This window comes from Hibiscus syriacus, unplaced genomic scaffold, assembly GCF_006381635.1.
Source record: "Hibiscus syriacus cultivar Baekdansim isolate YM2019G1 unplaced genomic scaffold, ASM638163v2 tig00112604_pilon, whole genome shotgun sequence".
NCBI lineage: Eukaryota > Viridiplantae > Streptophyta > Magnoliopsida > Malvales > Malvaceae > Hibiscus > Hibiscus syriacus.
In genome coordinates this window covers 129801-155706 of record NW_024063366.1, presented here as the reverse complement: position 1 = coordinate 155706, position 25906 = coordinate 129801, and the positions used below count along the sequence as shown (strand labels likewise).

The following is a 25906-nucleotide window of genomic DNA, read 5'->3' as shown; positions in this document are numbered from 1 at the left end:
AGTCACTTGCTTTGGTCGAATGGTTTGGTCCTTGCATTTGAACTTGGCGCCTAAAGGGTCACATGGTAAGCACTTAACCTTGTATACGATCTCTACCTTGATGTCACATGTTTTACAAGACTAAAGAGTTGATGATAGATTTGGCCATTGGCATGCTTGGCACATGATGGATATTAGTTGACTATGCCATTGCTTAAGTAGCTAGTTAGGTGAGTTGTAGCTAGGTTGACTTAAGATAACTAGCAAGTGACACTCTAGCTACTCAGCTGCCACCTTAGCTTCCTCCAATTGCTTCATGTCCTCAGCTCAACTACTAGATCCTCAGCTGCTCTCCAACTACCTTTAGCTCCCATTCAGCTCCTTTAGCTATCCTTGAGCTAATATCCTTAAGCTTTGAGCTTCCTTTTGATATGTGAGCTTCATTTCCTTTGCTTTTAGCTGGTTGTAAGCTGTCATGCTTTGATTTCCTTGCTACCAAGCTTCCATAAGGTTTGTTGCCAATGCTTTCACCTATGTAAATCAAGAAGACAAGTAAATTAGACTTGTGTGAGCTAGGAATAACACTTATGCATGTTGTTGCCTACGATATGTAGGTAAATGAGCTAAGAATGAATGCATTTGATAATATAAACATAAGCAAAGTATAAAGATGTGGGGATACTATCATGCTATAAAACTTAATTTATATCCAATAGATGAAGTCTAAAATGCATGAACATTAGTCTAAACATAAGATGCATAAAGTAAAGCAAGATAGCATAACAATAAGTAATAATCATGCAAAGAATAAATGATATAATATAAGTATACATGAAATGAATAAAGTAAGAATGTAAAGAGTATGTAAAGACTCCTTTGACCTCCATCATTGTGAAATAAGATGAAAGTATGAATACAAGTGCATGGGTAGGAATGTATCACAAACCCAAAAAAATAGAAAACAAAACAATAAAACAGCTGAGTGAAGAATGAAGGTGTGAAGAGATTTGATGAAGAAAAAATATATTTTTATATAGAAATTATATATTTTGTTTTCTTTTAAAGGAGTCAAAGGTGCCAAATCAACTCCTTAATTTGCACATCAGATTTATGTCACACATTTAACGGTCGAGTGACCATTTTGTTAGAAATTGATAATGTTAGTGACTTTTTTATAACTTTTAAAACTTCAGTGATGAAAGCAAAAGTTTCTCAATCTTTAGCGACTATTGATATAATTTACCCTAAAATTAAACAATAATCAACTGAAAAATAAAAAAGGATAGAAAGGACACAAAAGTGGTTGAGGAAATACAGCAATGCTGCCCTTAATTTAGATATATAAAAATTATTTTAAATAAGATTGTAATACAATAAAATGTACAAAATCACTATAAGACTAGTGTGCACTGTAAAAATGTTGAAAAGAGTGTGGACTATTTTGAGCATGGAATGGGCCCGAAGTTTTACAAACCGAGAGAGAACAAATATATGTCTGATGTAGGCAAATGTTTACTTGCATCTCCACTGCTTGAATCAAAGCTGGATAAAATGTGAAAGCATCTCTTCAAGTACATGAGAAAAATCAGGTCTTTTAAAAACAACATTTTGTCTTTTACTATTGACCTTATTTAATGGTTCTTTTCATTTAGATGGTTATAAACTTGTTTTCATTATTGTTTGTTTGCTTGCAAAACGTAGATACAATCTCAAGGGCTGCTAACTCATAGTTGCATTTACTAGTTGTCATTAACCATAAAACCATCAGCTTGAAGTTTATACATTCATAAATTATCAAACCATGGTATACTCTACTGTTTAAGGTTATGTAAACATTCACTTCCTAATCAATATATTATATATTATTTAAATCATTCTAAAAACTAAAACTACTATGATAGTAGATTTATACCATATGAATTTTGATAAATATTAAAATTTATCTCAGTATTTTTTTTGGGTACACTACAAGAAATTTTGATTGTTCCAACAAAATTATTTATTACTAAAAGTACTAAATTTGTCACGATATATTTATTTTTGACCAATTTTATTTATTACTATATTTGTTAGAACAATCTTGTCATGTAAAGTATATTGTGATAAAATTGTGTTCGTTACCATTGTATAGTATTTATTGTAACAATGAAATCTCGTTACTATAATTAATTTATCGCAATAAAATATTTGTCACAATCAATTAACCATTTCGTCACGAGAAGTACATTTTTTCATAATTAACTTATATTTTAACATCAAATATAAAGGGTTTTTGTGACGAAAATACATACGACAACAAAAATTATTTTGTCAAAGTTTCTATTTCGTCACTAAATACAACTTACATAGACAATATTTGTTAAAATAGAATATTTATTTTATCATAAAAAGTAAATTTCGTCACAATTAACTAATATTGTAACATCAAACAAAAAAAGTTTTCCTAACAAAAAGACATATTACAACAAAATTTATTTATCACCACTATTATTTCGTCACTATATATTTTTTATAACTTTTTTTACTAAATAGTTATGTTACGATTTGTTATTGTAAAAGAATATTACTTGTCATAATTTTTTATATTGAGAAATTAATATTTATTATAAATTGTTATTTTAATTAAAAAATTTGTCACAAATTTTTTTGACAAAATATTGTGACCAAATAAATTTGACATAACTTTTATTTTGACTAAATTTAACGTGTATTGTAACTAAATAAAGTTGTTACAATTTGTTATAGTGAAAGAATGTTATTTGTCGTCATAATTTTTTATATTGAGGAATTAATAGTTGTTATAAATTGTTATTAAGACTAAAAAATTGTCAAAAGTTGTTATTTCGAGAAAATATTGTGATGAAATATATTTGACATAAATTTTTATTTTGACTAAATTTACTGTGTTATTGTAACTAAATAAATTTGTTATAATTTGTTATTGTGAAAGAATATTGTTTGCCATAATTTTTTATATTGATAAATTAATATTTGTTATAAATTGTTATTTTGACTAAATACATTTGTCAAAAGTTGTTATTTTGAGATAAAATTGTGACGAAATAAATTTAACATAATTTTTATTTTGACTAATTTTAACATGTTATTGAGACTAAATAAATTTATTATAATTTATTATTATGAAAAATATTATTTGTCATAATTTTTTATATTGAGAAATTAATATTTATTATAAATTATTAATATAACTATTTAAATTTGTCATAATTTGTTATTTTGAGAAACTATTTTGACTAAAGAAATTTAACATATATATTTTTTATTTTAACTAAATTTAATTTGTTATTGTGTCTAAATAAATTACCATAATTTGTTGGTTTTACAAAATAGCATTTGTTTGAATTTGTTATTATAACTAAAATAATTGATTATGGTAACTAAAAATATATTTAAAAATCTAATAAAAATAAAACTAATATTAAATATCATTAAAATAAACATAAAATGTTTAGAATAAAATTGCTAAAAATATAAAGTCCTCCCTACAAATAAAAGTAAATTATCCATAAATTCTTCCACACCTACATGTAAAGAAAAAGTGTTAAATATATTAAGTTTTTAATAAATATTTAAAAAATAGCATATGAAATATATTTTATTATTAAAAATTAAATTATAATATTACCTTAATATTCAAGAAGATGTGTTTCCTCCAAATCTTTAAAGTAATTGTTGAATCTGATTTTGGAGAACACTTTGATTTTCTCAACTTATTGATTGTTTCATTATGATCAAGAATTTCAGCATTTTGACTTTGTAGTTGAACTACTAATTCTTGGGTTCATTTTCATTCTCAAACCTTTCAGCATCTAAAGCAGATTTCAATTCCAATTTTTTGGAACTACTTGGCTTTGCTTCATAACCAAGTCCACGAATGTAACCATATTTTGAATTTAAAACCTTCTCTAAAATTTGACGTCCATTCACTTCAATGCCTTTTTCAGACTCTTCAATTAAGATTGTTCTCATTTTTTCCTGCAAATATAAGTGAAAGAAATCAAAAGGTTGAAATATTTAATAAACAAAAATTATATTTTAGACAAATAAAATCTTACATAGTTCTCTTCCGCTTGTTGGTTAACTCATGCTCCATCATTTTTATGATGTGCATCATAGTACAGTTTCATTTTAGCATGGTCAGATATTTGGCTCTTCTGAATGGATTTCAATATTTTCCTAGATATTCTCCTAAATTTAGAAAATTCAAATTCAAATATAAAATTGATGAAGAAAAAGTAATTTACTAACTACTCTTATTCTAAATAAAATACAAAAGAAATAAATAATTCAAAACATATCAACTCATAAATCCGTTGTACAAATGATTTTGAACCTAAAGTATGTGGAATCCTCATTTTTTTCCCTGTTGCTCTTATTTGCTTTGCTTTGACACTGCATATATATAATATGTTTTTGTTTATTTTATTTCATAAATAATACATAATTAATCAATATAGAAAATATTTTATTTGAAATTTGTCACTTTCAAATTGTTTACACATTTTCTTCCAATCATCTATCTTCACATCGCTAGGTGGGTTTGCTTATGCTTCTTCTGAAGAAATAAACTTCTTGAAATGCATATGCCATTTGTGTTTAAAGGTTGTAAAACGCCTTACCATCATTTTATCTATTACTTTTTTTTTTTGCATGTCGATCATCCAAAGGTATGTTAAATTCATACTAAAAATATTTAATACAAATATAGTATTTTAAGAAATAAATATAATATATTAATTTAAAAGTAATAGTTAGCAATATATCTAACCTTGATTTTTTGGAACATAGGTACTTTATCTTCACCCTTCACATCCTTCCAATAAAATACATTAGTTGGTATAAAATTTCAAGTGGTAATTCCTGCCTCCAATTTAAGTAGATGTTCATCATCACCAATTGGTAAATGCAATCCTTTTTCTATCTTTACACTCTTAAGTTCACCATTTTGTTTCAATCGTTTTTTCACCTCAAACACTCTAGTCACTCCACGACCTCTTTTTTTCATAACTATAAATATGTAAATATATAAATGTAAAGATATGATTAATATAAACTAAAATTTAATATAAAATATAAAAATGTACATAAATTTATTTGGTTGACACAACTTACCTTCGTTATTCAATGATTCGATTGGTGTTGTCTCACTTGACATATTTTACAAGTTTGATTGTATTGATCTTTGACTGAGCATAATAATATTTTGATTGCTAGAAATAATATTTCCTAAACCTATCAATATCATAGTAAATAAGTGTTAGAAAAGATAACAAATAAATTAGTAAATAAAAAATAAGAATAATATTGATTAAGAACATTGAAATTAAAAAACATTCTTATACCTAATTGTTAAGAAACTATTATTTAAACGACAACAAACAAGAGCCTAAACAAATTAAAAGTTCATGGAAATTTGACCAATAACATGAACTTTTAACACCCAATCAAAGGTGGAAGCAGTTGAAACAAGCCGCGGGAGCTTAAAATTTAATGTATGTTCTTTCTTTTCTTGTTTTCCAATGATATAACATGAACTTTTATCAACCAAACAAAGGTGGAAGTAGTTGAAACAAGAGTCAGAAACTTTTAATGTATGTTCTTTCTTTTCTTGTTTTTCAATGATATAGAACATAGAAATTCTTTTTCCTTATTCCCTTCTTTTGATAATATCAAAATCCACATTTAATAAAATAATAATTTACAAAATACAGATTTAATAATGTAAATTCATTCTCAAAGATGGCCCTATAAACAATGAAATCAAAAAAGTCCTAAATCAAATAAATAAATTGAATTTACGCTCTTTTGTATACAATTCTTATTCTTATTCTTTTGATAATATGGTAAAAAACCCATAATTAACAATTAAAAATAAAATGAAAACATCATCTCTCTTAACCTGATTTTTGATTGACTCATCATTTGTATTGGATTTTGATTGTTTAGGATCACCCAAAATCGTTGAGGTAGCTCGCACTCTCTTACTTTTATGCATGATTGCCTAAAAACAGTACAAGTATAAACCACAAACTACAGATCATATTAAATTAGATCAAATATCAAAAAAAAACTCATTGATTTTTTCCCCTTCACGTTGAAAGAAGAAAGATAAAAGATGAGATAGTGATTTGAAACGGTTAAACAAAATACAATGAGGGTTTTAAAAATTATTTATAAAATAAATACGGATAAATTTCTCTAAAAATTAGTTTTCCTCAAAAAATCAATTTCATTAAAAGAAAATAGAGGGAACCCTCCTAAATTATTTATTTACTTTTAAAAATTATAATTTAATAATATTATTAAGAGCATAGCACAATTATTTCTTTGATTCATATATTATTAAAATAATAAAATATAAAAATATATCAATGGATTAAATATTAAACAAAGTCAAACACCTGTTAAGAGCATAGCACGAGTATTATTATTAATTTAAAGATTTTTTATATATTTTTAAGAAAATAATAATAATAATAATAATAATAATAATAATAATAATAATAATAATAAAAGAATAGCCTTGAGAACATATGCGATTCATATAATATTAAAATATAAAATAAATCAATAAGTACAATAATATTAATCAAATAAAGTATTAATACAAATGATAAAAATTCGAACATGAAATTCGTGTTTTAAATATAACAAAAATTCGTACATGAAATTCGTGTTTTAAATATAACTTATGATTAAATTTTGATGTGTTATAACTAATAAAAATAATCATAATAAATTTCAATTATCTAACTACATGTAATAATATGACATATAAATTTTATTTAATACACATATTTAACACATCATTTTTTATAATTTGTATTAGTAAGGGGTGTTCATATCTAGAAATTCGTATTTTTAGGTATTCGAGACTTTCGAGTCTCAAAGACTTTGTGCATGTCTCAATTAGTAATATGAGGGTAACCGCAAGTCGGGTACTCATAAAATCTGTATACAAGTATTTTCGGGTCATCGATTTCTAATTGATATTTATTTTATTTTTTTAATTTATATTAATTTTCGGCAAAAAGGTACATAAGACTTTTGTTCTTTTTTTAAAAAAAATCAATGTGACCCTCAAATTATTGTTGCATTTAATGTGACCCTCAAACTGAGAGGAAAAAATAAATGTTACCCTTTAACCAACAGTTTCAGACATTAACTGTTACGATGTTGACATGACACTTCACGGTGTGCCACGTAATAGCCACTCTGGACCGCCACGTTAGCACACTAAATTATAATTTCAGTACCATGAAGGGCCACATTAGCAGTGTAAACGGTCATTGAAGAAAACTGTTAGTCAAAGGACCATGTTAAATTTTTTTTAATAAAGTTTAAGAGCCACATTGTAACCACCTCAGACCGATGCGGATAGCCCGATCTGATCTAGAGTGTCACATTAGGGCCACCGGAGCGACCCACTGTAAAAATAGCGTAATTTAAAACTTTTCTTAAAACATGTAAAATCATAAAATGATTTATTATTATTCAAAAATAAGACAGGTTTTCCAAACTCATATATAAAATAAAATACAATCTACATGTCACCTAATCACATGTATCGTACTCTGCAAGCAACGCCGGAAAAACTCCCTTATTGATGTTGATAGTGATACTGATACAATTCTTTTACCCTGAAATGGTGAGTAATAGAGTGAGCTTCGAAAAGCTCAGTAATACAGAACTACCAGGTGATGCTGAAGAACATGCAGATACAGATAAACATATATTTTCTTATTGGTTCCGAACATCAATGAATTTTCATGCAGATCAGAGATTCTAATGATATTTCAGATAGTAACGGATAATGAGTTTTAAGTTCATATGGAAATATTTCAGATGTCTAGGTTCAGGAGATCAGAATAGATTATCTAGTGTGTTCCCATAAAATCAGTGAAGAGATACAAATCTTTTCTTTTTAAATAGTAGTAGTTTAAAAACATATTTTTATTCCAAAAACCATATTAATCCCTCCAACTAAACTCTCCGTAATGTGTAGGTTCCCCAGAACCATACACCCACCTACACACCAAGTAAGGACTTACCCTGAGCACAAAGCAGAGGAGCCTGCAGTAACATTAACTTCCTCCAATAACACCCTCCCATAAAACAATTATCAAAAATCATATTATTCCCTCCAACCAACACTCCATAATGTGTAAGTTCCATAGAACCTTACACCCACCTGCACACCTACTAAATTCCATGATTCTATAAATCAGGAACAATTCATATTTTCCAATGAAAATAGGAAACCATATAACACATTTCAGGTAACCATAATTCATGAACCAGTACATTCCATTATTTCATAAATCATGTACAATTCATACTTTTCGATGAAAGTCGTAATCGGAGATCACATACTATGTTGCCATGGTTCATAAACCAGTAAATATATACTTTCGTTAAAAATCATTTGAAACATATAAAACTTTCATGTAGTACATGTGGAACACACTAGAGGATCAAAATATTTATCAGATATTATTCAGAGATACTTGATAATCTTATTGGGCAGAGAAACTAGGATCTTCAGTTTACCAATAGAATGTCGGAATTTAAAATCACTATAGGAATAGTTCAATAACTAATGGAATCATCAGTTATTCAGAATATAACTTGAGCTGATAAGGAAGAAATGAAGATTCATGACATTTATAGTCGGCTTCGATTAATCGGATTATTGAAATAACTCAAGTTTAACAACTCCCAAAACTAATGCATGTTGACCGGTCCATTCGTTGTCCTACCAGGTATTCACTCTTTAATACCAACAATTATTATCCATAAATCAACTTTTGAGTCATCACTAAACATATCTTAAGGAGATGAACATATATTCTAATGGTCTTTATTACATTTTCACGCTTCCACGATACCATAAAATGCTAATGTACCTGATTTGTGGTTCATAATCTATAGGGATGATACATCATGTAAGTTCATCCGAATTTCCAGGCTTATCCTAATCACTTACTTAATCCTCAGTCATTGAGATTACTTAGTTCATATAGCATTCAAGTCCATTCCAGTTATTTTGGGATTTTCCAGTGTAATTCAAACGTTCCTGAATTTCAGATATATATTGTAATTCTGATCCATTCAATTTGGTCTTCGTGGTTGATTTGTCGAACAAACATCCAATTCTTAGTACTAAATGCGATCTAGAGTTGAGCTGAGCTGAATACTTCCAAAATCATCATCAAGCCAAACTTGAGAAGACGAACACGCATTCAAGTAATATCTATGTCATTCAGATATTGACATAGCTTTAGGGTTGATCTACTCACTTAAATTATGTTCTATTACTTTTAAGGGTAGTACAACACCTATGTTTATTTGAATCCCTTAATTAGTCCAACACCTCTACTTAGTCTAGGTCATAAGGGTATTTTGGTCATTCTAGTGCTCAGTTTTATTCTATTAATTTCAGAGCTTGGGGATATCTAATCATTCTTGAGTTTGGTGATATTCTTGGTTATTTCCATACCAGGGGTATTTTGGTTATTTTACAGATCCACAGTATTTCAATATTTTCCTTCCATCCGATCTTATTACTTAATACTAATTTATCATTTATTTCAGTCCCTTCGAATAATTCTGATAAAAGAGCACCCCGATAAATTGTTCTTCAGTTATTTACTATTAACTTGGATATTTTCGGGTCAAATGCTTTCTCATATTTTTACCAACGGAATATCAATAATTTTTCTACACTAGGTCAGGATCTTAACATTCAAATTCATACTTAATCGAGTTAAGTACAAATCCTCAAAGTACTTTCTCAATCAGGGTTAACTCATACTATTTTACCTCTCAAGGGCATTTTCGTAATTTCTTAACCAGATAATTTCGATATTAGCTCTTAACGAAAATAATTATAATTTAAATATCATATGGTCAATTGCTTTCCCGAACATTCTCTGATCTTGAAATTATTCCATAACAAACTTATAGTAGCTTGCGTAAACCCCTTTTGGCGTTAAAATCCAATTATCCAAATTTTCTAAACAAAACTATTATTTCTTCTGCACATCTGTAATTATATCGGATCAATATGTCTTTTCAGAGTTATTAACCAACTTCCAAAGACAATTCTTGTCATCCTACAATATAAGGGTATTTTCGTAATTTTGCCTAATCGAAATATTATCATAATTTATCCTTCAAGTACCTTTAATGAGATAAATTATAATCTACATATCCATGGTTGATTCCTTTATCACTTAATTCAAGAACTTGGAATTTAATTTCAATTGTCCTCCAATTCTTATAATAGTCATCTGAGCCATATTCAGATACCGAGATTTTACTATATTCGAATCAAGTGTAGAACTTCATTAATTACACATATTAGACCAAACATTTACATTCATGCATTTACCAATATTCACATGTTCCATAAAGCATAAAGAGGTAGTAAAGTATTACCTCGATTTTCGTGCAATATTGATCGACCATTAAATTCCATTCAAACGCCTTCAATCTTGAAATCATCTTCCAATAATTCCTCAGATACATAACAATAAACATTTCATCAAAAACGGGGCTTAATTCCGAAAAACGGATCGAATCGGGTGATTAATCAGTGAAAACCAACTTACCGACTTAATTCGTAGCTTCCAATGTTTTTCTCAAGAACCCGAACCTTCAAATATACGAACCCAAATCCAAAATAATTTCCTTCGCCATAAAAATAACTTATTAGAATTTAAATAGTAATTTAATGACCCAATTGCTAAAACTAAAATCTTTTGGGTCACAATACTATTTAATTTACTAAAATCAGGGACTAAATCGAATAAATTTAAACTATTTAACTAAAGATAAAATTATGTAAACACTTATAAACAAGGTTAAGTTCTCACCAATTTCAAAGGACTGAGCCTGCGATTTTTCCCCTTTTTCTAGCTATCTCCCACGTGACTTTACTGTTGAAATATAAAATCAGTTTTTTTTAATCTTTTCTTTCCCAATTCTTTCCTTTCTTTATTTCTTTCTCTGCAACTGGTTCTTTAACGAAAAAAAAACCAAAGATGAAACAAAGCGAGTCTTTGTGATTCCAAGGTAAAATCCGCACAGATCATTGAAAATTCTAGCCCCATCAACGTGAAGCCTCAAGTCGTGCTTCTTAGTTAGCTCACCAACTTTGTCTATGTATTCTACAAACAAACCTCTATCCCTGGTGTTTGCATGTGAATTCTCCAAGCAAACCAGCCTCGTAGTTGGGTAAACAATCGCTTCTCTCCGATCTCTAATGGTGGCTTTAATGGAATTGATGTCTATAGTTCCATCATGATTGTTCTTCACTGGCCTAGGATGAACACCTCTAATGGTTGAAATTCCACTATTCTCATAAATATTTAAATGAGAATTGTCTCCAAGAATGACCTCACTTCCGCTTATATCATAGTGAACAAGAACACTAATGAGGTTACCCATTGTGCTTGATGAAACGAATAAACCAGCTTCTTTTCCCATGATTGTTTGGCTCTTTTGAAGAGCTTCTCTCATCATTGTTGCTCTATCGCTTAGGAAATCCATGCCTGCTACTGTAATTCCCATCTTCGATTTGGATTATCTTTTTGCATGTGTTTTGGGGGAGAAAGAGCATAGCTTATGTACAAATAAAGAAGAATAAATGGCAAGGAAAGTTCACTCGGTGATTTAAAAAATTATGAGAAAAGAAAGTGATGATAAAGACTTTGGAACTTTACACGCATAGACAACTCTTTCATGTTGGAGTGGTTGAACAACTCTTTCCACTTATGGTCTCCATTATCTATATTATAAAATTAATAATAATAAACAAATTCACATCAATCAATAATGTATAGAATTCACGTGAATTCTAGAATTTCTGAACCCAAAGAAAGGCAAAATTATAGTTAGAGTCTTCAACCTTCTCAAATTTCCTTAATAGCCAAAATTTTAATTAGACCGCTTCTATAAATATCATATGAAATTTTATCTCATAGATTGGGGTGTTACACACATTCTCCCCTCCTTAAAAGAATTTCGTCCTCGAAATTCATTCATGTCACAGAATTGCAAAAATGAAACTTCTATCAGCTCTTTCATATCTTTCATGTAGCTCTTATTGAAATACGGATCCTCCACAAATTCTTAACCAGTTGAGTATACATTCTTATCAAAACTTTTCCTTGTTTCAATAAAAGAATCCGAACGAAAATGTCCTTGAGTAATCAATTCAGTCTTGGTCATGAGAATAGGCTGATAAAGCAGTAGCATATCCCAATTTTATTTCCAGAGTCGAGTTAGAATTTCTCAAATGAATAACTCTAACATAGCTCGTGAGGTACTTTACAGAGTTTAGACAGATGTTACTGGTATTCTTTTTTGTACAAGTATAGCCTTAACGAATAGAAAATTTGGTTTACTCGTTACAGATAGGGACTTAGCCTGGAGTTCCGGCTCAGAGAGGTACGATTGCAGTCTAGGGGCATGTAATGATCAGACATATTTTGACATTCGACCGATCGGTCTATCATGAAAATTTTGCCTCAAACTATAGCTCTGATACCACTAAATATAACCCCCTCAGACCGATGCGGATAGCCCGATCTGATCTAGAGTGTCACATTAGGGCTACCGGAGCGACACACTATAAAAATAGCGGAAATTTTGAAACTTTTCTTAAAACATGTAAAATCATAAAATGATTTATTATTATTCAGAAATAAGACATGTTTTTCAAACTCATATATAAAACAAAATACAATCTACATGCCCCCTAATCACATATACCGTACTCTGCAAGCAATGCCAGAAGAACTCCCTTACTGATGTTGATAGTGATACTGGTACAATTCTTTTAACCTAAAATGGTGAGTAATAGAGTGAGCTTCGAAAAGCTCAATAATACAGAACTACCAGGTGATGCTGAAGAACGTGCAGATATAGATAAAAATATATTTTCTTATTGGTTCCGAACATCTATGAATTTTCATGCAGATCAGAGATTCTACTGATATTTCAAATAGTAACGGATAATGAGTTTTCAGTTCAGATGGAAATATTTCGGATGTCTAGGTTCACGAGATCAGAATAGGTTATCTAGTGTGTTCCCATAAAACCATTGAAAAGATACAAATCTTTTCTTTTTAAACAGTAGTAGTTTAAAAACATATTTTTATTCCAAAAACCATATTAATCCCTCCAACCAAACTCTCCATAATGTGTAGGTTCCCCAGAACCATACACCCACCTATACACCAAGTAAGGACTTACCCTGAGCACAAAGCAGAGGAGCCTGCAGTAACATTAACTTCCTCCAACAACACCCTCTCATAAAACGTTTATCAAAAATCATATTATTCCCTCCAACCAACACTCCATAATGTGTAGGTTCCATAGAACCTTACACCCACCTACACACCTACTAAATTCCATGATTCTATAAATCAGGAACAATTCATATTTTCCAATGAAAACATGAAACCATATAACACATTTCAGTAACCATAATTCATGAACCAGTAAATTCCATTATTTCATAAATCGTGTACAATTCATACTTTTCAATGAAAACCGTAATCGGAGATCACATACTATGTTGCCATGGTTCATAAACCAGTAAATTAATACTTTCGTTAAAATTCATTTGAAACATATAAAACTGTCATGTAGTACATGTGGAACACACTAGAGGATCAAAATATTTATCAGATATTATTCAGAGATACTTGATAATCTTATTGGGCAGAGAAACTAGGATCTTCAGTTTACCAATAGAATGTCAGAATTTAGAATCACTATAGGAATAGTTCAATAACTAACGGAATCATCAGTTATTCATAATATAACTTGAGCTGATAAGAAAGAAATGAAGATTCAGGACATTTATAGTCGACGTCGATTAATCGGATTATTGAAATAACTCAAGTTTAACAACTCCCAAAACTAATGCATGTTGATCGGTCCATTAGTTGTCCTACCAGGTATTCACTCTTTAATACCAACAATTATTATTCATAAATCAACTTTTGAGTCATCACTGAAAATATCTTAAGGAGACGAACATATATTCTAATGGTCTTTATTTCATTTTCACGCTTCCACGATACCATGAAATGCTGATATACTTGATTTGTGGTTCATAATCCATAGGGATGATACATCATGTAAGTTCATCTGAATTTCCAGGCTTATCCTAATCACTTACTTAATCCTCAGTCATTGAGGTTACTTAGTTCATATAGCATTCAAGACCATTCTAGTTACTTTGGGATTTTCCAGAGTAATTCAAACGTTCCTGAATTTCATATACATATTGTACTTCCGATCCATTCAATTTAGTCTTTGTGGTTGATTTTCAAAAAACGTCCAATTCGTAGTACTGAATGCGATCTAGAGTTGAGATGAGCTGAATACTTCCAAAATCATCATCGAGCCAAACTTAAGAAGACGAACACACATTCAAGTAATATTTATGCCATTCAGGTATTGACATAGCTTTAGGGTTGATCTACTCACTTAAATTATGTTCTATTAATTTTATGGGTAGTACAACACCTATGTTTATTTGAATTCCTTAATTAGTCTAACACCTCTACTTAGTCTAGCTCATAAGGGTATTTTGGTCATTCTGGTGCTCAGTTTTATTCTATTAATTTCAGAGCTTGGGGATATCCAATCATTCCTGAGTTTGGTGATATTCTTGGTCATTTCCATACCATGGGTATTTTGGTCATTTTATAGATCCACGGTATTTCAATCTTTTCCTTCCATCCGATCTTATTATTTAATACCAATTTATCATCTATTTCAGTCCCTTCAAATAATTTTGATAAAAGAGCACCCCCGATAAATTGTTCTTCAGGTATTTACTCGTAACTTAGATCTTTTCGGGTCAAATGCCTTCTCATATTTTTACCAACGAAATATCAATAATTTTTCTGCACTAGGTCAGGATCTTAACAATCAAATTCGTACGTAATCGAGTTAAGTACAAATCCTCAAAGTACTTTCTCAATCAGGGTTAACTTGGACTATTTTACCTCTCAAGAGCATTTTCGTAATTTCTTAACCAGATAATTTTGATATTAGCTCTTAACGAAAATAATTATAATTTAAAGATCATATGGTCAATTGCTTTCTCGAACATTCTCTGATCTTAAAATTATTCCTTAAAAACCTTTTAACATCTTGCACAAACCCCTTTTGGCGTTAAAAACCAGTTATCCAAATTTTCTAAACAAAACTATTATTTCTTATGCACATTTGTAATTATATCGAATCAATATGTCTTTTCAGAGTTATTAACCAACTTCCAGGGACAATTCTTGTCATCCTACAACATAAGGGTATTTTTGTAATTTTGCCTAATCAAAATATTCTCATAATATATCCTTTAAGTACCTTTAATGAGATAAATTATAATCTGTATATTCTTGATTGATTCCTTTATCACTTAATTCCTGAACTTGTAATTTAATTCCATCTGTCCTCCAATTCTTATAATAGTCATCTGAGCCATATTCAGATACCGAGTTTTTATTATATTCGAATCAAGTGTAGAACTTCATTAATTACACATATTAGACCAAACATTTACATTCATGCATTTACCAATATTCACATGTTCCATAAAGCATAAAGAGGTAGTAAAGTATTACCTCAATTTTTGTGCAATATTGATCGACCATTAAATTCCATTCAAACGCCCTCGATCTTGAAATCATCTTCCAATAATTCCTCAGATACATAACAATAAACATTTCATCAAAAACGGGGCTTAATTCCGAAAAACGGATCGAATCAGGTGATTAATCAGTGAAAACCAACTTACCGACTTAATTTGTAGCTTCCAATATTTTTCTCAAGAACCCGAACCTTCAAATATACGAACCCAAATCCAAAATAATTTCCTTCGCCATAAAAATAACTTATTAGAATTTAAATAGTAATTTAATGACCCAATTGCTAAAACTAAAATCTTTTGGGTCACAATACTATTTAATTTACTAAAAGCAGGGACTAAATCGAATAAATTTAAACTATTTAACTAAAGATAAAATTATGTAAACACTTATAAACAAGGTTAAGTTCTCACCAATTTCAAAGGACTGAGCCTACGATTTTTCCCATTTTTCTAGCTATCTCCCACGTACTGTTGAAATATAAAATCATTTTTTTTAATCTTTTCTTTCCCAGTTCTTTCCTTTCTTTATTTCTTTCTCTACAACTGGTTCTTTAACGAAACAAAAACCAAATATGAAACAAAGCATGTTGTTGTGATTCCAAGGTAAAATCCGCACAGATGCATTATGTAATACGCCAAAAATTTAGACAATGACCAAAATGAAAATTTTGAAAGTTTGATGGTCAAAGTAGAAAGTATGGGAAAAGTTTAGGGAATTAAGTGATAATTTCCTAAAAATAATTTTATTCCATAAATATATGGTTTACTCTTGAGATTGGAGTTTTATGGAAATCATATTGTTGGATTTGGAATTTTAGTAAAGAAAAATTAAAAAGTTAAAGCCGGTAAGGAATCGGCAAATTCCGATCGAATTGGAATTTTACAAAATTTGAAGGATGTTATAAAATGGTTGGAAATATTATTGTTATATTTTAGATCAGAGAAAGTTGGTTTGGAAATATGCAATTTTTTAGATTTAATCGAAACAGTGGAATTTAGTGACTAAAACGCAAATTTTAAAAATTCAAGGGGAATTTCAGAATTAAAAGTCAACATAATTCATCTTTGACTTTGAAAGATGATAAGGATGAGGTGTATAGGTTTTATGGTCAATATGGAATTTCATTAATGGTAAAAATGGAATTTCCTATTGATTTGAATAAAATATTTCATTATGCCATGTGTTGGATTATTTTATAATAGACTATCAATAATAGAGAGTGTTTTCATCTTCTTCCTCATCCAAGCTTGCTGTGGGTTTCTCCTAGGTAAGAGAAAAATTTCAACTCCATTTTTCAAGCAATTTACTTATGATTTTGTGTAAGTTGTATATAGAAAATAGTTGTATACGAAAAACTCTATCTTTTGGTACCAATATGTCGTGGTAATCTTGTTGGTGTTCAAAGATCCTAAATTTAAGGGTTTGTGTTCATAAAAAGGGATCATGAAATTGATGATGGATTTTGATGTTTGTGAAGTAGTTGTTCATATTCAAGCATAAAAGATGATTAGAACATGTTTAATCTTTCTAGAACTTGTTCTTTAAATTTTGGTCATGGATTGTTTGAGTGAGAAAAATTATGGAAAAATTTGATATGGGTTGGAAATGTTGAAGGAAGTATTCTACAAGCCTTAGAAAAATTGGGGATCATTTCGTAAGTTTTAAAAAGTTTGGGATAAATTCGTAAATTTTGGAAAATTGATGAAGAACCTAGGGATGAAGTTAAAAGAAACAGTTAGATTTTGGATTTGGCAGTAGGTTCGAAAATTCATCAGAAAATATATAAAAATAATTTGGAGGTTATTTTTATATATTGTGTTCATATATGGATCTAGTTTTGTTTAAAACAAACGGAGATCAATTTTAAGTTGTATACAAATATATATGAATTTTTAACTGAGGAAAGGTCAGAAAAGTCGTACAGCAGAATTCTGTACAAAACAGATTCTGTTGGTGAACTTTGAAAATTCACCATAAATTGTACAGAATGAATTAGAAAGAGTTCTTTATATGGATAGATTTGTATTCGAGTCTAGTTTATTAAAGGAAGAAACAGAATTGAATTCCAGTGTTTATATCAATACAGAATAATGATTCTTTAAGGGTAGTGCGAGTTGTTTGAATTCTGGAAAATTAATGGGTTGTTGTGTAAGAGTTGTATAATTGATGTACTATGCTGGAAATTGTTGTTTCAGAATTGAAATGAGTGTTAGATGTGAAATTGATTATTTTGGGAAGATTGAAATGATTGGTGATTTAATTACAACAATTTCATAGTTGGGGTACTTAAATGTATTTATGCTTTTGTAAAAGCATTTGAATGGAAATAATTTCAATGTTGGAATTATTGGTATTAAGAATTTAAGTGGTAAAATGGTGAAGACCATTTTGAGTAAATTGAAAAAGTTGGTTCCAATGTTATAAGGAATTATTAAGAGTTGAATATTTTGATAGATGATGAATTTCAAATTTAGTATGGAGATATGGTGGAATGTATTTATGTTAGTAAAATACTAACATATGTATTGTTATAAATTTGTGATTTATACAGATCATGGTTGATTTGCAATTGAAGCAAGTCAAGTATAAAAAGGGTATATTGTGGACAATAGTGAGGCTCATATATTGTGAAAGACATAACGTGTCAAGGTGAGTGCAATACATGCATGAAATTATACATGGATGTTTTATACATCATAAGGAAGACTTGCGATAAGTCGACCTTGTTTATATCGGCATGATTTTATATCATTTTTTATAAATTGACATTGAGATGTCAGAGTATGAAATTAAAATGCATTGATCATGAAAAAAAATGTGATATTTTACCATGAATGTTTTCGGGTATGAACTGCCCAATGTTAAATTTGATAATATACTTTGCCATGGATGGATCGAATAAAATAGACTATATGCCCAAGTAAGTCATTGAGGGACAGGGTATAGTTGGCATGCCATAGAGTATAGCAGCTGCAGGTTTATAATACACTTCGGTGTATATGGTGGGCACGACCTTATGCGTAATACACTTCGGTGTATATGGTGGGCACGACCTTATGTGTAATACACTTCGGTGTATATGGTGGGCACGACCTTATGTGTAGCACTACGGTGCAAATATTACTCGAATACCCAGGGTCCTCAAGGTTTAATATTGGGCTATTGGCTATGGATTATGTTTTATTGGTTAATAAATGGTAACCATGCAAATAAGCTTATGAGCTTACGGAATAATGGCAAGTATATAGGAAAAATAAGCTTACGAGCTTATGGAATTTAAATGGTAAGTATTTTGTTAAAATAAGCTTACGAGCTTATGGGATAAATGGTAAGAGATTTTATATTATTTTGATCATGATAAAATATTGGATATGTTAGTAAAATGATTTTATGGAAATTTGATATTTGATATTGAAAATCATGCATGAATTGTATTGCACTGTTAAATGTTTTAATTGCCTCACTAAGTTTATACTTAGCGTGTGATGATTTTCACGCGTAGGTAAAAAGCAAAGTATAAGAATAAAGAGTTCATAACGACATCAAGCATCAAGAGGTATATTTCAATATCAGTGAGACATCCTATTGTGAAATTTGATTTTAGATAGTGGCATGTAATTTGAAAATGTTCAATTTATTTGTTGAATTAATTTTGGAAATTTTTTATAGTGATGAAAGGTTAATTTTTATGAATTTATATGTAAATTTTCGGAAGTTACTGTAGCATGAACAGTAACCACGGTTTTTAAGCAAAATTTCCAGATTGTTAAAGGGGTACCGATTCCCCTGCTATAGGGAATCGATTCCTCCACTGTTCACTATTCGAGTACTATTCACTATTCATAATTAAAAATATTTTGAATTAAATTATTATAATGAAACGTAATTTTATATGATATGATATTTTTATAATATCATTTACTATTTTAAGAAAATAAATTTTAAATTGCTTTCGAATCGTAAAATGGTTTTAGAAATTCAGATAACATCTATAATATGTATATGTATAATTATATGGGTTATGGGTGTTACATTTATTGGCATCAGAGCTACAGGTTTAGCCGATTCTAGGACTAAACCGAGGTTGTTTTTGAGTTAAAAAGTGTATACATGCCACTAGGATGTCAAAAGTTACTGATATTTGTATATATACTGTGATGATGTTTATTGGGAGTAAAGTTACTTTTAATAATGTATGATGATTCTGACTATGTTCAGATGTTGAAATTAAAGACAAAGGTAATAAAGTCGAAATGGTTAAAAAGAATGTCGAGATTGAAATCGACAAAAAGGGAACATATATGACTTATATAAAACACCTTAGAAGGGTGGATGTTATAAAGGATTTTTCTCCATTTTGTGGAAGAATTGATTTAAAAGTTTGAATGGCTTACAAGAAAAGTCGAATTGGATGAGGATCCAAAGGAGATTTTTGAATCTGTGATGATTCTGAGGTTTATCCAAGTAAGCTTAAATAAGTGAGAAATATTTAAGCTAAGCATTAAATTATTTAAATCATTGATGATTTGAGTAAGAGAATCTGAGTAAGCGGTAAATATGATTTCCGCTAAAAGTTTAAAGAAAGTTGAATTATTAGGGAATCAATGAGAATAAATATCAAGTCCATAAAATTTGATTGAGTCACCTTGTGAAGGTAAATATGTGAAAATGGATTGTCCAACTTTCCATGCTACAATGAATTATTGTTTAGATTGAGATGGATTCTCAAGAACTTTAAAAGTGTCAAGTTCGTAATGATAAGAAAAGGAGTAAATTTGTTTACTAGTGTGATTTTAGCATTAACTGCTATGAAGTTATTGCTACAAATTTATCAAGTTTTCTTATTGAACGATGTGAACATTAAGACTTTCCTTGGAGATGGAAAAGGTTTTAATTATTCAAGAATAATTTATATGGATTTGGATTGGATAGGTTATAGAAGTTTCCTTAAGAAGAAATAAGGAATTCCAAAGTAGAGATATTCAATTCTACTTGATATCGAGTGATATTATTGTGGAAGACCTATGGGTCATGGTCATGGTCACGGTCATGATACAAGTGTTAGTCAAACAAATAGTAAATGATCGATAAAGGTTCAGAAGCTTTTGTTATTGATGAATCTGATGGGATTATCATTAACGAGTTTTAGATCATTTTGATCATAAGTTGGTGGTCTCTGTAATAAGGTTGGGTTAATGGTCGCAAGAAGTGAAAAAAAAAGTACAGAGAAATTAAAAATTTTAATGATTGATGAAAAAGTGAAATCATCAATATGTGATATCAACAATGGTTACGATTAAGATGATGTAAAAAGGATGCATAGCTTTTCTAGCTAAGGCAATAGATACTCAAGTATCTGAAGTAAGATTAAATGATATTTCCATAACTTGGGAATTTCCATAAGTCTTTTTAGATTTATTATTATGGGTTACCTCCGGATTGAGAGGTGGAATTCAATATTAAGGGTTATTAAGGCATTGATCTTGTATCTATGGATTCATATCGAATGATTGCGATTGAGCTAAAAGAATAAATAAACAAATGCAAGAGCTGATAAATGGAGGATGCATTAGACTGAATATTTTATACCTTGGGTAAATCGGTATTGGTTATAAAAGAAAAATGGATATATGCAATTATGCATAGATTATTGGGAAAAAAAATTATTGATAGTTAAACAGAGTAACTATCAAGAACAAATATCCTATTTTAAGGAGTTATGACTTGTTTGATCAGCTTAAAAAGGAGCAACAATGTTCTCAAAAATTGATATTCGAATGGGATATTACCAGTTAAAAATTAAAGAGGAAAATGTTCCAAAGATAGTTTTCAGAAACGGTAGATACTACGAGTTTGTAGTAATGCCAGTTGGTTGAAAAATGCTCAGGTAGCATTCATAGACTTGATGAATCAAGTATTTCAATTTTACTTGGATTAATTTGAGGTGGTTGTATTGATGACATTCGAGTATACTTGAATACAAAGATAGAGCATGATGCTTATCTTCATATTGTACTTGAAATATTTAAGGATAAAAAGTTATATGCTAAATTGTCAAAGGGTGAGCTTTGGCTATAAGAAGTAGAATTTCTTAATCATGTTGTCTCGGCAGATGGCAGAAGAGCTAAAAATATATATTATATAAGAAAAAGAAAGAAATAGAAAAAAAAAAGATGAGAATAAAGACTTTGAAGTCACTTCTGATGGATATCTATTTATCGAGGAAAAATTGTATTCCTCATAATGATGAGTTGAAGAAAGATATTCTCTCTCGGGTATATTATAGTCCACTGACTATGCATTCAGGTGGGGAAAAATGTATCAAGATGTAAAGAGTTATTTTGGTGGCCAGGTATGAAAAGAAACATTACTAAGTTTGTTTCTTTTCTTGTTTGACATGTCAACAAGTAAAAGTTGAGAATCAAGTGCTTTCGGAATTATTACAACTGATTGCTATTCCAGAGTGGAAGTGGTAAAGAGTCACTATAGATTTTGTTAGAAGACTACTTTTGACATTAAATAAAAAGGATTCCATTTGGGTGATAGTGACTGGTTTATTAAATCGGCACATTTAATTCTGATGTGGATGGACTATGCATTGGATAAATATACAGAGTTGTATATCAAGGAGATAATTCGACTACATGGAATGTCAGTTTCCATTATATCGGACAGAGATCCAAAGTTCACTTTAAGATTTTGGAAATATTTGCATAAAGTTTGGGTACTTATTGAATTTCAGTACGAATTTCATCCACAGACGGATGGTAAAAAAAAAGTTCTTTTCAGATATTGGAAGATATGCTGAGTGCAAGTTTGATTTAAGGAATCGTGGGAAAGAAAAGTATTTATTTTTAGTAGAATTTTTCTACAATGAAATTATTAAATCAAGCATCAAGATAACTCCGTGTGAAGTTTTATGGAGAAAATGTCGAACACCAATGAGTGGGTTCGAGTTAAAAGATCAAAATTTTGTTGATCTAGATTTTTATTGAAAGAGGTTGAGGATGAAGTAATGATAATCTCAAGATGATATTGGATCGGCAAAAGTCTTATGTAAACTTGAAGTGAAAAAAGATTTAATTTCCATGAAGGTGATAAAGTTTTCTTAAAGTATCACCTTGGAAAAAGATGTTGCCTTAAATGCAAAGAAAAACTAAATCTAAGATTCATTGGAATTTATGAGATATTAAAAGAGTTGGACTGATGGATTATCAATTAACATTAACTCTGGAGGTATTTGGGAACCAGAGTTGGACAAAGTATAAAATATTTTTCATGTGTTGATGCTTAGAAAGTATCGATTGGATATTTCATATGTCATTTCATCAGAGGAAATTAAGATACAAACGGATTTGATTATAAAGAATAATCAATTTGGATCTTAGCTCAAGAAATCAAAGAATTGCATAACAAAACAATTCCTCTAGTCAAAGTGATTTAGCAAAATCATAATGTTGAGGACTTTACTTGAGAAAAAAGGATAAAATGAAAATGTGTAGATATTTTCATATCAAGTTGAAGATTTGGATTAAATAGTTTCCAAATATAATGATTTGCATGATCTTTAAAAAATTTCAATGGAAAGTGCAATCCTTATTAAGGGGAGTTACGATTTTTATAGAAAGTTTTAAAATTCGAGGACGAATTTTCTTAAGGAGGGGAGAATTGTAATACCCCAAAAATTTAGACAATGACCAAAATGAAAATTTTGAAAGTTTGATGGTCAAAGTAGAAAGTATGGGAAAAAGTTTAGGGAATTAAGTGATAATTTCCTAAAAATAATTTTATTCCATAAATATATGGTTTACTCTTGAGATTGGAGTTTTATGGAAATCATATTGTTGGATTTGGAATTTTAGTAAAGAAAATTAGAAAGAGTTAAAGCCGATAAGGAATCGGTAAATTCCGATCGAATTGGAATTTTACAAAAATTGAAGGATGTTATAAAATGGTTGGAAATATTATTGTAATATTTTAGATCAGAGAAAGTTGGTTTGGAAATATGCAATTTTTTAGATTTAATCGAAACAGTGGAATTTAGTGACTAAAACGCAAATTTTGAAAATTCAAGGGGAATTTCGGAATTAAAAGTCAACATAATTCATCTTTGACTTTGAAAGATGATAAGGATGAGGTGTATAGGTTTTATGGTCAATATGGAATTTCATTAATGGTAAAAATGGAATTTCCTATTGATTTGAATAAAATATTTCATTATTCATGTGTTGGATTATTTTATATTAGACTATCAATAATAGAGGAGTATTTTCATCTTCTTCCTAATCCAAGCTTGCCGTGGGTTTCTCCTAGGTAAGAGAAAAATTTCAACTCCATTTTTCAAGCAATTTACTTATGATTTTGTGTAAGTTGTATATAGAAAATGGTTGTATACGAAAAACTCTATCTTTTGGTACCAATATGTCATGGTAATCTTGTTGGTGTTCAAAGATCCTAAATTTAAGGGTTTGTGTTCATAAAAATGGATCATGAAATTGATGATGGATTTTGATGTTTGTGAAGTAGTTGATTCATATTCAAGCATAAAAGATGATTAGAACATGTTTAATCTTTCTAGAACTTGTTCTTTAAATTTTGGTCATGGATTGTTTGAGTGAGAAAAATTATGAAAAAATTTGATATGAGTTGGAAATGTTGAAGGAAGTATTCTACAAGCCTTAGAAAAATTGGGGATCATTTCGTAAGTTTTGAAAAGTTTGGGATAAATTCATAAATTTTGGAAAATTGATGAAGAACCTAGGGATGAATTTAAAAGAAACAGTTAGATTTTGGATTTGGCAGTAGGTTCAAAAATTCATCAGAAAATATATAAAAATAATTTGGAGGTTATTTTTATATATTGTGTTCATATATGGATCTAGTTTTGTTTAAAACAAACGGAGATCAATTTTAAGTTGTATACAAATATATATGAATTTTTAACTGAGGAAAGGTCAGAAAAGTCGGACTGCAGAATTCTGTACAAAACAGATTATGTTGGTGAACTTTGAAAATTCACCATAAATTGTACATAATGAATTAGAAGAGTTTTTTTATGGATAGATTCGTATTCGAGTCTAGTTTATTAACGGAAGAAACAGAATTGAATTCCAGTGTTTATATCAATACAGAATAATGATTCTTTAAGGGTAGTGCGAGTTGTTTGAATTCTGGAAAATTAATGGGTTGTTGTGTAAGAGTTGTATAATTGATGTACTATGCTGGAAATTCGTTGTTTGAGAATTGAAATGAGTGTTAGATGTGAAATTGATTATTTTGGGAAGATTGAAATGATTGGTGATTTAAGTACAACAATTTCATAGTTGGGGTACTTAAATGTATTTATGCTTTTGTAAAAGCATTTGAATGGAAATAATTTCAATGTTGGAATTATTGGTATTAAGAATTTAAGTGGTAAAATGGTGAAGACCATTTTGAGTAAATTGGAAAAGTTGGTTCCAATTTTATAAGGAATTATTAAGAGTTGAATATTTTGATAGATGATGAATTTCAAATTTAGTATGGAGATATGGTGGAATGTATTTATGTTAGTAACATACTAACATATGTATTGTTATAAATTTGTGATTTATACAGATCATGGTTGATTTGCAATTGAAGCAAGTCAAGTATAAAAAGGGTATATTGTGGACAATAGTGAGGCTCATATATTTTGAAAGACATAAAGTGTCAAGGTGAGTGCAATACATGCATGAAATTATACATGGATGTTTTATACATCATAAGGAAGACTTGCGATAAGTCGACCTTGTTTATATCGGCATGATTTTATATCATTTTTTATAAATTGACATTGAGATGTCAGAGTATGAAATTAAAATGCATTGATCATGAAAAAAAATGTGATATTTTACCATGAATGTTTTCGGGTATGAACTGCCCAATGTTAAATTTGATAATATACTTTGCCATGGATGGATCGAATAAAATAGACTATATGCCCAAGTAAGTCATTGAGGGACAGGGTATAGTTGGCATGCCATAGAGTATAGCAGCTGTAGGTTTATAATACACTTCGGTGTATATGGTGGGCACGACCTTATGCGTAATACACTTCGGTGTATATGGTGGGCACGACCTTATGTGTAATACACTTCGGTGTATATGGTGGGCACGACCTTATGTGTAGCACTACGGTGCAAATATTACTCGAATACCCAGGGTCCTCAAGGTTTAATATTGGGTGGCTATGGATTATGTTTTATTGGTTA

At 29.6% G+C, this 25906-nt stretch overlaps 1 protein-coding gene across 1 annotated transcript; it reads right to left on the bottom strand.

Annotated features, from left to right (window-relative positions):
* Positions 1 to 313: 313 nt before the first annotated feature.
* Positions 314 to 11574, bottom strand: LOC120181900 (probable low-specificity L-threonine aldolase 1). The gene is made up of 4 exons (XM_039186932.1): positions 11041 to 11574; positions 3800 to 3975; positions 1454 to 1521; positions 314 to 510 (listed from the first exon to the last, which is right to left on the bottom strand). The coding sequence occupies exons 1-4, from the start codon at positions 11572 to 11574 to the stop codon at positions 314 to 316; spliced, it is 975 nt and encodes a 324-aa protein (XP_039042863.1).
* Between the last annotated feature and the right edge of the window lie 14332 nt (positions 11575 to 25906).

What these genes read in the sequence shown, in the direction of transcription:
- LOC120181900 (XM_039186932.1), bottom strand. Translation starts at nt 11,574, where the DNA reads ATGGGAATTACAGTAGCAGGCATGGATTTCCTAAGCGATAGAGCAACA. An exon ending in CTCGCTTTGTTTCATCTTTG is followed by an intron (nt 3,976 to 11,040) that starts GTTTTTTTTTCG and finishes TTATATTTGCAG; the next exon opens with GAAAAAATGAGAACAATCTT. An exon ending in CATATATTTGTTCTCTCTCG is followed by an intron (nt 511 to 1,453) that starts GTTTGTAAAACT and finishes TGATTTACATAG; the next exon opens with GTGAAAGCATTGGCAACAAA.